This window comes from Scyliorhinus torazame, chromosome 6 (genome assembly GCF_047496885.1).
Source record: "Scyliorhinus torazame isolate Kashiwa2021f chromosome 6, sScyTor2.1, whole genome shotgun sequence".
Classification (NCBI taxonomy): Eukaryota; Metazoa; Chordata; class Chondrichthyes; order Carcharhiniformes; family Scyliorhinidae; genus Scyliorhinus; species Scyliorhinus torazame.
The window spans coordinates 243,592,039-243,605,892 of NC_092712.1; the positions used below are offsets into that span (position 1 = coordinate 243,592,039).

General features: G+C 43.4%; 1 protein-coding gene across 1 annotated transcript in view; it reads right to left on the minus strand.

Moving 5' to 3' along the window:
* LOC140425860 (synaptonemal complex protein 2-like) overlaps positions 1-13,854 on the minus strand; it is a 157,324-nt gene that overhangs the window by 33,836 nt on the left and 109,634 nt on the right. The window contains exons 11-14 of the mRNA XM_072510244.1: positions 5,833-5,927; positions 4,049-4,148; positions 3,908-3,966; positions 1,989-2,065 (exon numbers count right to left, since the gene is read on the minus strand). Coding sequence (XP_072366345.1) covers positions 1,989-2,065; positions 3,908-3,966; positions 4,049-4,148; positions 5,833-5,927 — 331 coding nt within the window. The remainder of the gene's footprint in view (positions 1-1,988; positions 2,066-3,907; positions 3,967-4,048; positions 4,149-5,832; positions 5,928-13,854) is intronic.

The following is a 13,854-nucleotide window of genomic DNA, read 5'->3' on the forward strand; positions in this document are numbered from 1 at the left end:
GTACCCTGAAGGTGGCTGCACAGGTCGATAAGTGTCGTTAAGATGGCATACGGCATGCTTTCCTTCATCGGAAGGGGTATTGAGTACAAGAGTTGGCAGGTCATGTTACAGTTGTATAAGACTTTGGTTCGGCCACATTTGGAATACTGCGCAGAGTTCTGGTCACCACATTACCAAAAGGATGTGGATGCTTTGGAGAAGGTGCAGAGGAGGTTCACCAGGATGTTGCCTGGTATGGAGGTCGCTAGCTATGAAGAGAGGTTGAGTATTTGGATTATTTTCTTAGAAAGACGGAGGTTGAGGTGGGACCTCATTGAGGTCTACAAAATCATGAGAGGTGTAGACAGGATGGATAGCAACAAGCTTTCCCCCCCCCCTCCCCCAGAGTGGGGGACTCAATTACTAGGGGTCACGAGTTCAAGGTAAGAGGGGAAAAGTTTAAGGGAGATATGCGTGGAAAGTTCTTTACGCAGAGGGTGGTGGGTGCCTGGAACGCATTGCCGGCAGAGGTGGTAGAGGTGGGCACGATAGCATCATTTAAGATGTATCTAGACGGATACATGAATGGGCAGGGAGCAGAGGGATTCAGATCCTGAGAAAATAGGCGACAGTTTTAGATAGAGGATCGGCGCAGGCTTGGAGGGCAGAAGGGCCTGTTCCTGTGCTGTAAGTTTCCTTTGTTCTTTAAGGAGGCAAGGGTCAGAAAACAACAAATAGGCATGGGCAAGGGGAGGAAAAGAGGAGACACAATAGGCTATGCACCAGCTTATTCCCTGCAAATAGTTATGTATTGTTAGCCTGTTCAATCTGGTTTGCACACAGCTACTGCACCACCGATTGTCCCAACTTCAACTTAAAACAGCGAAGATGTAGACTGAGTGGTCATGTGACACAGCTACTTAAAGAGCTACTTAAAGAAATGAGAGAATTCTCCCCAGAGTCTCAGCAGAGTAGAAGCAAGTAAGAGCTGCTCAGAGTACTGAATAAACTACTGGTGTTTCAGCCTTGGTCACCAGTCATTGGAACCCAGCGCTTCTGCATTATAAAAACCGAGGCGTTGGGGATAGTGCAAATAGGATTTACAAGTGTAATGATCGGTCTAACTGAAACAAACAATCAGGAAAGATTGACAAACTAGATTTCCTTTCTCCAGAAAAGAAAAGGCTTTATTAGGACATGGTTTGATAGGGCAGCTGTACAGACGGTTCTACATGTGGAAGGTACCTAAACTAGGGGCTATAAATAAAAGCAGTCAGTGACAAATTCAATGATGAATTCAGGATAAACGGATTGACTCATATTAGTCAGAGTGTGGAATTCGCCAACACAAGGGGTAGATTAGGCACATGTCAGAGATGCATTTAAAGGAAAGTCAGCATGATGGAGAATGGAATTGGAGGTTATGCCGATAGCGTTAGAAGAAGAGGGGTGGAAGGTGGTTTGTGTGCAGCAGAAACTATTTGCATTTACCAATTAGTCTAATTGCCTGTTTATATATTAAACATTATGTAATGCAATTTAAATGGAAATTAAAACCTTATTGGTCACATCACATTTTAGAACAGACTCGAGTTTGCTTACCCTTTGTTCCATACAAATACTTCACTCATACCTTTGACACAATATATTTCACTTTGATGCATGTTAAAATAGATAAAAATGATAGTGAAGTGGAGGGGTTGGTTGAAAGGATGAGATAAATTAGAAGATTGTGATAAGCAAATTTAATTCAATGCTGCTCTTGGGAAAGACATGGATCAGTGATTTTGGAATTACAACCAGTCCAAGGGCTGGATTCCACGTTGCACCGGCAGCGCACCCATACCCAGCGATTTCCTGATGGCATGGGGCTGCCCACAATGGGAAACTCCACTGGCCGCTGGCGGGACGGAGAATCCCGCTGCCAGTGGGGGCATGTCACACCAGAAAACTGGTGTGGCGGGACAGTAAATCCCGCGCCAAGTCTTTACAGGCTACAGTACAAATACCTCGATGAGCTGTTTTAACTTGCATTTCCTTGGATAGCCCTCGTTTATCTTCTGGGGACAGGATCCCTGCGTTCATTCTGTCGCAAGGAAAATAAGAAGCAAATAGTTCAGTCAAATAAAATTGACAGCAAATAAAGAAAACAAAGCTGATGTACTCAAGGACTTGAGCACCTTGCTTTGAACATAACAACAGACATTGACTGGTTGGGTCAGTGCTATAAATTGTACTTTTGTTATTTAACAAAGCTCTGTAAACAGTTCATATGTCATAAATATCTTCCAAAATTATCTTAACCATTCCTCTGGACGATTCTTTCCCTTGTTGAGATTTGGTCTCATCTCTCTGGAGATTTTTCCATCTTTCCTAAAATATAGTTTGATCACCAGTGGGGAGCCAACCCAAAGTGAGTGCAAGTTTGAATTAGAGATTGGTGAATTAATTCTGGTGAGCCCAAGTTTTAATGCAATACTTATCAGTGGGCATAGCAATACAAAATATAGACTTGGGTCTCAGGTCTTTGTCTTATTTGTGATACTTGGTATTTGTGATACTTGGATGTATGATTAAAATTTAAAATTTACCAATGATACCAAACTTGGAATTGTAGTGAGCAGTGAGAATGATATCAATCAACTGCAACAGGACATAGAGCGGCTGTGTGGAATCTGTATGAAGCTCTAGTTAGGTCACAACTGGAGTATTGCATCCAGTTCTGGTCACCACATGCTAAGGATGAGCAGATACTAGAATGGATGCAGAATGGTTTCAGGATGCAGTGTAGCTACAAGGTTGGGTTGGAGAAGCTGGAGCTGATCTTGGAGCGAAGGAGATAGGATGACAAAGCCAAAGTGCTCCCATTTAATGATAGTACAAAGACTAGGTGACATGGATTGAATGTTTTGGGCAAAAAGATACAGTAGGGATGTGTGGAAGAACATTTTTGAAACACATCGCTTGGTAATAGTTTGGGCTTACTCCCTACAACGGTGCTGAAAGCAGGGATGATCAATGATTTCCAAAGAAAATGGATGGGCAGATGAAGGCTGTGGGCTCAGAGCGGGGGAATGGGACTGACTAGAACGTTCTACAGAGCTAGCATGGACACGATGGATCAGATAAATTCTGTGTGATAATGACTATGACTTTGGTTAAATATAATCATGTTATTCTGAAGAATCAACTGTTGTCTACGAAAAAAATCTTTTGTCATTTTATATTTCATGTCCATGACCAGATGGCAAAAGCGAGCTATTTCATTCCCATGAGAAAGATTTGATCAATCCTTCATCATAAGTTGTCTGCACTATGAAGACATTATTTGAGATGCAACTATTGTCTCGCTGCTAAAATGGTTGTTTCAAATTAAACTTAAAGTTAGAAAATAATTTGTGACTTGCTCAATTCCTGGCCTTTTGTATTTGAGCTCAATTCTTGGCCTTTTGTATTCTAGCTCAATTCTTGGCCTTTTGTATTCTAAAGGAGACAAAAATAAATCCTGCATGTTTCACCAAATAGTCAAACTTAAAATGTTCATCTTTCTGTTCAAATCCATTCATGGCCCAGCCATCCCTTTCTTTAGGCTCCTCCAGCCCACAACTTTGTTCTTCTCAATTCTAGTCCCTTGTACATTACTGCCTTTTTCCATCCCACCATTTATGGTCAGCAATGTGGTCTAGACACCAAATTCTGGGATTCTCTTGTTCCACCTTTAAAACAACCTTTAAAATCTACCTCTCTGAACAATCGGTCTTTATATTTAGCGGATTGTCAGTTTTTGCCTAATGTCCCTCCTATGAAATGCTTTGGGAACATTTAAAAGATTTATATAAATGGAAGCTATTATAAGAAAGAGAGATGCACGAACAGAGAAAAAAAGAGAGAAAATGAGAAAAAATAACAGAAGTACACATGACCTTACCTTTGCTTTTGGTTTTCATAAAACTGTGAAAACTTAAGAGACTGCTGCTTCCAAAAGTTCTGTTTGGAGAAAAATAAAACATATTTATTATGTCATGCATGGAAATAAAGGGAGTGCACAATTATTGAAATTGCCACATACAAGAGTTTCCTCCTCCAAGTTCTTCAGGGTTTGTGCATCTTCCTCAAGGTTCTTCAGTTCCTGGCCAACAGTTTCCTCAAACATGTTCAACTTCTGCAACCTTTTAGAAACAAACAACATTTTAAAATTTATAATTAGCAGTATGTAAAAAAAAAAAGAAAGAAAGCTTGATTCCACAAACAAATTTATATCTTCTAAAAACCAGGACAATCAAATTGGTATCAATCTATCCACAAGTGACATTAGAACATGGGCACTTAAGAACATGAGGCAACTCTGCCTACTCTGCCATTCAATCAGATTATGATGGATCTACACCTTACCCTCATTTACCCGCCTTGGTTCCATACCCTTTTATGTCAAAATAACGATTAGTCTGATGAAGTTCACCATCATCTCGGGTGACAAAATGACTCCGAGGAAAATAATTAAAATCAGCCAGATAGAGAAAGCTAAAGGAAGTAATAGTATCAGACATGTATCAACAAGATTGCTTAAAATGGCTATGACATCGGTGAAGCCCTTTGGGGAATCATTTGCAGCGCAAGGATTGGAAACCATAGAATGGTTACAGCACAGGACGACAGTCATGCCAGCTCTCTGCAAAAACAACTCGGCCAATCTCACGCCTCAGTCCCTTCCCATCCCCTTGTCCAATAGCACTGCGATTGTTTCCTCTCTATGTGCTCGTCAAATTCTCTTTGGAAAGCTCCAATTGTATCTGCCTCCACCAGACACACCATTAGATGTCACAACTGAAGCCAAATCGATCTAGAAACATTTAATTTAGCTTTTTTACTGGTACATGGAACATTGTTATTATTCAATAGACACAGTCCCTTCCTTATTTTCCTTCTTTATCATTCCTGAATATTTGGTAACCTTGAATATTAAGAATATTTGGTAACCATCAATATTAAAAACTGGCTTTATTGTTTAAGTCATACCTCCTTTAACATAATCACATCACAACCCATGGAGTAATTTGTGCTTGCAACAAGCTAATTAGTTATACCACAGACATAGATATACATACAATTTAGTATCTCCAACACTTTTGCAATTTTCCTCAATTTGACCCCTGCAATTATTGGGATTTTAAATTTTATTTCTGCAATGCTCTGGTTCCCTACCATGCCAAATTAGTTTAAACACTCACCAAAAGTAGAAGTTAATGTCTCACTGAGGGTGTTGGTCCCTAATTTCTTCAGGTGTAATCTGCCCATATTATACATTTCCCTTTAGCCAACAACAGTTCAGTGCCCCTGAATCGGAAACCCTCCCTCTTGCCTCACTTCTCCAGTTATTGACACAAAGTTTCTGCATCACCAATTAATTCTATTAGAAATCAACTAAGCATTTAAATACCATGTAAAAGCAATCAAATTTCTATGTAGTACATGATTTTCTGAATTTAATGGACTAAAGCAATCATACAGGAAACACATGAAAAGAGGCATTTTAAAATATCTTCATTAATAAGTCATTTATTGACAACTTAAATAAGATGAAGAAAGCACATCTAAGTAAATAAACACAAAAAGTTCCCCACCAGTTGTATCTAAATCACAATTACATTCATTTCAATGTAAATAATCTATTTTTTCCTTGTATCTTTACTTGCACTCAGAATTACTGAAGGTATATTAAAGATACCTTTCATCAACCCCACACAGCCTTGTACAGAACCCCACACAGCCTTGTACAGAACCCCACACAGCCTTGTACAGAACCCCACACAGCCTTGTACAGAACCCCACACAGCCTTGTACAGAAGTTCAAACCTGCACTTGTGAATCTGATTCAATAACTTCAATGTTTTGCGTTCAGCAGACTGCAGGGATTGTTTGGTGTGTTGTTCCATTTTCCTGTAAGAGAACTAAATCAAACATTTAATTAATGATTAAGACTCTTCATTTATCACCATACATGACAGAGTTTAACATTCAGTTTATGTAAGGGCATGAAGATAGAGTAGGCTGAAGTAGAATGGGTAAATAGATTCAAAAAAACAGCAGTGAAGAGTCCTTTTTGTTTATTTCCTGTTCATTCCCTTATTTCCCCTTTCTTTTATTTTTGCCATTACATTTTTGATCCATAGATGATTAATGGACATGTGCCTTTATGGCACGGGGTCTGGATCTTTAATTCAAGCAAAAGAAACCAGGAGCAGGAGAGATCATCGTGCTAGTTTAAACAGGAGTTGTATACTGACTGGCATCAGTGGGAAAGATGGGCTGGGATTCGGTTGTATTGATTTGGCTGGCGGCCAATGAATTGACCTAAAAGGCTGTGTTCTGCCCGGTAACAGGTGATGATTGGATCTTATCCCACTAAAATGGTTCTCAGAGATTTGAAGGTTTCAGGTTCGATTCCGGCAGCATGGGAGGTCAAAGGTCCAGCTAATCCTCTCTAGAAAGAACCTGTGAGCTCTCCCCAGAAAAGCTGCTGTGAGGGCTGTCTCTCTCTCTCTCTTTCTCCAGAAAGCCTGTGGGTTTCAGATTCCTGGAACTACAGAGGCCTGAAGACAAACCCCAAACTCGAGTAAGGTCTGATGAGAAAAATTCTTGCCTCTTCAGGAAAGTTGAGTGTACTCTATTCTTAAACTGCAGAAAAGATCAGCAAAAAGAAGGCTGCAAAACAAAGACCTTAATCTGCAAGCTTAGTGGGAAGGAAACATCATCTGAAGCAAAAGACTCTTTTTCCTTTCATTTACTTTTTTGTAACCCCTTTCTACCCCTCTGTGTTTGTCTGCCTTGTGTGTAGAGGGTGGGGGGTGGGGGGCACAAGTTACAGAGGGAGTTAGGTATTAGTTAATAGTTAACCAACTGTGTCTGTTGCGTATTTCATTATAGTTCATTATAAATAAGCAGCAATTGTGTTTACATTTGCAAATCTGGCAACTGTAATTATTGATCAGCCAAGAGCCAAAGTAATTTTTATACAAATTATTAGTTAATTAACTTGTGTTGTGACTCTGGGATGAATGGAGCTGGATTGACCGTGCACTTGCGCAGGGTATCGTAACATAGAACATAGAACAATACAGCACAGTACAGGCCATTCGGCCCACGATGTTGCACCAAAACAAAAGCCATCTAACCTACACTATGCCATTATCATCCATATGTTTATCCAATAAACTTTTAAATGCCCTCAAGGTTGGCGAGTTCACTACTGTAGCAGGTAGGGCATTCCACGGCCTCACTACTCTTTGCGTAAAGAACCTACCTCTGACCTCTGTCCTATATCTATTACCCCTCAGTTTAAAGTTATGTCCCCTCGTGCCAGCCATATCCATCCGCGGGAGAAGGCTCTCACTGTCCACCCTATCTAACCCCCTGATCATTTTGTATGCCTCTATTAAGTCTCCTCTTAACCTTCTTCTCTCCAACGAAAACAACCTCAAGTCCATCAGCCTTTCCTCATAAGATTTTCCCTCCATACCAGGCAACATCCTGGTAAATCTCCTCTGCACCCGCTCCAAAGCCTCCACGTCCTTCCTATAATGTGGTGACCAGAACTGTACGCAATACTCCAAATGCGGCCGTACCAGAGTTTTGTACAGCTGCAACATGACCTCCCGACTCCGGAACTCAATCCCTCTACCAATAAAGGCCAACACTCCATAGGCCTTCTTCACAACCCTATCAACCTGGGTGGCAACTTTCAGGCATCTATGTACATGGACACCTAGATCCCTCTGCTCATCCACACTTTCAAGAACTTTACCATTAGCCAAATATTCCGCATTCCTGTTATTCCTTCCAAAGTGAATCACCTCACACTTCTCTACATTAAACTCCATTTGCCACCTCTCAGCCCAGCTCTGCAGCTTATCTATATCCCTCTGTAACCTGCTACATCCTTCCACACTATCGACAACACCACCAACTTTAGTATCGTCTGCAAATTTACTCACCCACCCTTCTGCGCCTTCCTCTAGATCATTGATAAAAATGACAAACAGCAACGGCCCCAGAACAGATCCTTGTGGTACTCCACTTGCGACTGTACTCCATTCTGAACATTTCCCATCAACCACCACCCTCTGTCTTTTCAGCTAGCCAATTTCTGATCCACATCTCTAAATCACCCTCAAACCCCAGCCTCCGTATTTTCTGCAATAGCCTACCGTGGGGAACCTTATCAAACGCTTTGCTGAAATCCATATACACCACATCAACTGCTCTACCCTCGTCTACCTGTTCAGTCACCTTCTCAAAGAACTCGATAAGGTTTGTGAGGCATGACCTACCCTTCACAAAGCCATGCTGACTATCCCTGATCATATTATTCCTATCTAGATGATTATAAATCTTGTCTCTTATATAATCCCCTCCAAGACTTTACCCACTACAGACATGAGGCTCACCGGTCTATAGTTGCCGGGGTTGTCTCTGCTCCCCTTTTTGAACAAAGGGACCACATTTGCTGTCCTCCAGTCCTCTGGCGCTATTCCTGTAGCCAATGATGACATAAAAATTAAATCAAAGGTCCAGCAATCTCTTCCCTGGCCTCCCAGAGAATCCTAGGATAAATCCCATCAGGTCCCGGGGACTTATCTATTTTCAGCCTGTCCAGAATTGCCAACACCTCTTCCCCACGTACCTCAATGCCATCTATTCTATTAGCCTGGGGCTCAGCATTCTCCTCCACAACATTATCTTTTTCCGGAGTGAATACTGACGAAAAATATTCATTTAGTATCTCACCTATCTCTTCAGACTCCACACACAATTTCCCATCCCTGTCCTTGACTGGTCCTACTCTTTCCCTAGTCATTCGCTTATTCCTGACATACCTATAGAAAGCTTTTGGGTTTTCCTTGATCCTTCCTGCCAAATACTTCTCATGTCCCCTCCTTGCTCGTCTTAGCTCTCTCTTTAGATCCTTCCTCGCTACCTTGTAACTATCCATCGCCCCAACTGAAACTTCACACCTCATCTTCACATAGGCCTCCTTCTTCCTCTTAACAAGAGATTCCACTTCCTTGGTAAACCACGGTTCCCTCGCTCGACGCCTTCCTCCCTGCCTGACCGGTACACGCAGTAGCAGATCCTTGAACAAGCCCCACTTATCCAGTGTGCCTAACACTTGCAGCCTACTTCTCCACCTTATCCCCCCCCAAGTCACGTCTAATGGCATCATAATTGCCCTTCCCCCAGCTATAACTCTTGCCCTGCGGTGTATACTTATCCCTTTCCATCATTAACGTAAACGTCACCGAATTGTGGTCACTGTCCCCAAAGTGCTCTCCTACCTCCAAATCCAACACCTGGCCTGGTTCATTACCCAAAACCAAATCCAACGTGGCCTCGCCTCTTGTTGGCCTGTCAACATATTGTTTCAGGAAACCCTCCTGCACACACTGTACAAAAAACGACCCATCTATTGTACTCGAACCATATCTTTTCCAGTCAATATTTGGAAAGTTAAAGTCTCCCATAATAACTACCCTGTTACTTTCGCTCTTATCCAGAATCATCTTCGCCATCCTTTCCTCTACATCCCTAGAACTATTAGGAGGCCTATAAAAAACTCCCAACAGGGTGACCTCTCCTTTCCTGTTTCTAACTTCAGCCCATACTACCTCGGAAGAAGAGTCCCCATCTCGCATCCTCTCCGCCACCGTAATACTGCTCTTGACTAGCAGCGCCACACCTCCCCCTCTTTTGCCTCCTTCTCTGAGCTTACTAAAACACCTAAACCCCGGAACCTGCAACATCCATTCCTGTCCCTGCTCTATCCATGTCTCCGAAATGGCCACAACATCGAAGTCCCAGGTACCAACCCATGCTGCCAGTTCCCCTACCTGGTTTCGTATACTCCTGGCATTGAAGTAGACACACTTCAAACCACCTACCTGAACACTGGCCCCCTCCTGCGACGTCAAATCTGTGCTCCTGACCTCTATACTCTCATTCTCCCTTACCCTAAAACTACAATCCAAGTTCCCATGCCCCGGCTGCATTAGTTTAAACCCCCCCAAAGAGCACTAACAAATCTCCCCTCCAGGATATTTGTGCCCCTCAGGTTCAGATGTAGACCATCCTGTCTGTAGAGGTCCCACCTTCCCCAGAAAGAGCCCCAGTTATCCAGAAATCTGAATCCCTCCCGCCTGCACCATCCCTGTAGTCACGTGTTTAAATGCTCTCTCTCCCTATTCCTCCAAGACCGAGTTAGGGAACTGGAGCTGGAGTTGGAAGAACTTCGGATCATTCGGGAGGCAGAAGGGGTCATAGATAGCAGCAGGGAAGTAGTGGCAGACATTAAGGAAATAATTTCATAACTCTCAACAAAAATGCATTCCATTGAGAAAGACTCTACTTGAAGGATGCACCAGCCATGACTAATAAGGAAGTTAAAGTGGCATCAAGAAAAAGTTTACAATGTTGTGAAGAATAGTGGTAGGCCAGATGATTGGGAAATTTTTAAAAACCAATTGATGACTAAAAAATAAGAGGAAGAAATTGGAGATGAGAAAACTGGCAATATAAAAAAACCAGAGCAAAAGTTTATACAGAAAGGAAAATTGAACATTGGGGGCAAGACGGGGGAATTAATAATGATAAATAAGGAAATGGCAGAAGCTTTGAACATGCATTTTGCATTTCTCTGCAGAGTGGAAGATTCAATAGGCATCCCAAGAATAGTAGAAATATCAAAAGGCCAATCAGAGGGAGGAACTTCAGGCAATCAGGATCACGAGAGCAAAAGTATCGCGAATACTAATGGCACTTAAGGCTGACAAATTCCCTGGACCTGATGGCCTGCATCCTCGGTTCTTAATGGAAGAGACTGCAGCGCAAGTGTACGTCCAAAATTCCTTAGACTCTGGAATGGATTGGAGAGCTATCAACGCAATATTAGCACTCAAGAAACGAGGGAGACAGAAAGCATGAAAGCTTAGACCAGTTAGTCTAATGTCCATAAGACCATAAGACCATAAAGGACCAGAAGACCATAAGTCCATAAGACATAGGAGTGGAAGTAAGGTCATTCGGCCCATCGAGTCCACTCCACCATTCAATCATGGCGGATTTCAACTCCATTTACCCGCTCTCTCTCCATAGCCCTTAATTCCTCGAGAAATCAAGAATTTATCAACTTGTCTTAAAGACACTCAACATCCCGGCCTCCACCGTCCTCTTGTGGCAATGAATTCCACAGACCCACCACTCTCTGGCTGAAGAAATTTCTCCTCATCTCTGTTCTAAAGTGACTCCCTTTTATTCTAAGGCTGTGCCCCCGGGTCCTAGTCTGCCCTGCTAATGGAAACAACTTCCCTACATCCGCCCTATTTAAGCCATTCATTATCTTGTAAGTTTCTATTAGATCTCCCCTCAACCTCCTAAACTCCAATGAATATAATCCCAGGATCCTCAGACGTTCATCATATGTTAGGCCTACCATTCCTGGGATCATCCGTGTGAATGTCCGCTGGACCCGCTCCAGTGCCAGTATGTCCTTCCTGAGGTGTGGGGCCCAAAATTGTCTATCTTCAGGAAAATATTAGAATCCCTTATTATGGAGGTAGTAGCAGGACATTTAGAAAATCACAATACAGTCAGCCAGAGTCAACATGATTTTGCGAATGGGAAATCGTGTTTGACACATTTAATTGTGTTATTCAAGGAAGCAACAAGTAGAATGGTAAAGATGAAACAACAGATATAGTGTATTTGGATTTCCAAAAGGCATTCGAGAAGGTGCCACATAAAAAGTTACAAGGTAAGAGTTTATGGTGTTGGGGGTAATATATCAGCACAAATAGAGGATTGGCTAACTAGCAGGAAACAAGAGTCAGGATAAACAGGTTATTTTCAGGTTGGAATTCTGGAGCTAGAGAAATTACTTAAGAGTCAGGGTCTCAACTATTTACAATCTGGAAAACGGGCGTGATTCTCACCCAAAATTTCTAAGTTAATTTGTGGTGGGTTTTTCAGTGAGTTTCCTGCCGGCTCTGCCCCAGAGCTCCCCACCTCTATTCAACTACACTTAGTCATTATTTTGGGCCCTGGGGAGTTTCTCACCGGTTTAACGCACACGTAAAATTCTTTTTTTTAAAGCACTGGGGAGCTGAACTCAAGAGATCAGGCCACTATTTTGAAAGGGTGCCCCGGTCGCTAAGCGTGTGGGTCCCCCCCTCCCCACTGTTGGGCGATGTCATGCCCCACACACATGGGCACTACCCCACACCCTCCAAGTGAGGACACCCTGCTATGGGGTCCCTGGGGTTCCCCCTCTTCATGTTGCAGCTGTATAGAATTTTAGTTAGGTCACACTTGGAGTATAGTGTTCAATTCTGGTCGCCACACTACCAGAAGGATGTGGAGGCTTTAGAGAGGGTGCAGAAGAGATTTACCAGAATGTTGCCTGGTATGGAGGGCATTAGCTATGAGGTGTGGTTGAATAAACTCGGTTTGTTCTCACTGGAACAACGGGAGGTTGAAGGGCGACCTGATAGAGGTCTACAAAATTATGAGTGGCATAGACAGAGTGGATAGTCAGAGGCTTTTTCCCAGGTTAGAGGGGTCAATTACTAGGGGGCATAGGTTTAAGGTGCGAGGGGAAAGGTTTAGAGGAGATGTACGAGGCAAGTTTTTTTTACACAGAGGGTAGTGTGTGCCTGGAACTCGCTGCCGGAGGAGGTGGAGGAAACAGGGATGATAGTGACATTTAAGGGGCATCGTGACAAATACATGAATAGGATGGGAATAGAGGGATACGGATCCAGCAAGTGTAGAAGATTTTAGTTTAGACGGGCAGCATGGTCGGCACAGGCTTGAAGGGCCGAAGGACCTGTTCCTGTGCTGTACTTTTCTTTGTTCAGGCCACCCCATGCCTACTTACAGGCCCCTCCCCTTCCAGGCCCCGACCCGTCACTCACCCTAACCTCCTGGAGGCCCCTACACCCACGCCTCATGAGACCCCCCTCCACCCTCCTTTCATGGGCATGGCCCCCCTCTCGCCCTGACCCTTGGCAGTGCCACCCTAGCACCTTGGCACCCTTGCACTGCCACCCTAGCATCTGGGCAGTGCTCCTACCAGCTTGGCTGTGCCAGGGCAGCCCATGTTCCAGGGTGAAGGCCAGGGAGCCACCCTACATTGACCATGACCACTCGGGATGTCCTATAGTCCGGGTTACCCCCTGGGTGCTGTTCCGCCTGGTCCACGCTGGGAAGGCCAGTGGATCCCGCGATGCTGGTGGATATCAGGTAAGTTTGCCAAAGTCAGGGTAAGTTCGCCAAAGTCAGTTTAAAACCGGCTTGGTCATGGGCTGTTTGGTTCCACCCTTGTGGGCGGGATTCTGACACCGACACCCCGTGGGATGTGGGTGGATCCTGCGAGTCATGATGTTGGTAAGCCCACGAGAGGCCTCTCGCTGGATTCACCAGCCGCCGCGCGCTCGAGCGAGAGCGCAACACGGCCGATGGATCGCACCTAATATCTTTGGCGAAGGGGCTAAGTGTATTGTAGCCAAATGTGCTGACGATACAAAGATAGATGGGCAACACAAGATTTGGGAAGGATACCAAGAGTCTCAAAAGAATACAATAGGTTTTGTGAGTGGGCAAACATTTTGCAGATGTGCGAAAATGTGAAGTTGTCCACATTGGTAGGAAGAAAAGTAGGATAATATTTAAATGGAGAGGAGCTACAGAATGCTGCAGTAAAGAGGGATCTCTGTGTCTTTGTCTATGAATACCAAAAAATAAGCATGCGGGTATAGAAAATAATCAGAAAGACTAATTCTCAAAATTGCACACAACATTGGTGAGCCCACACTTCAGAATGCTGTG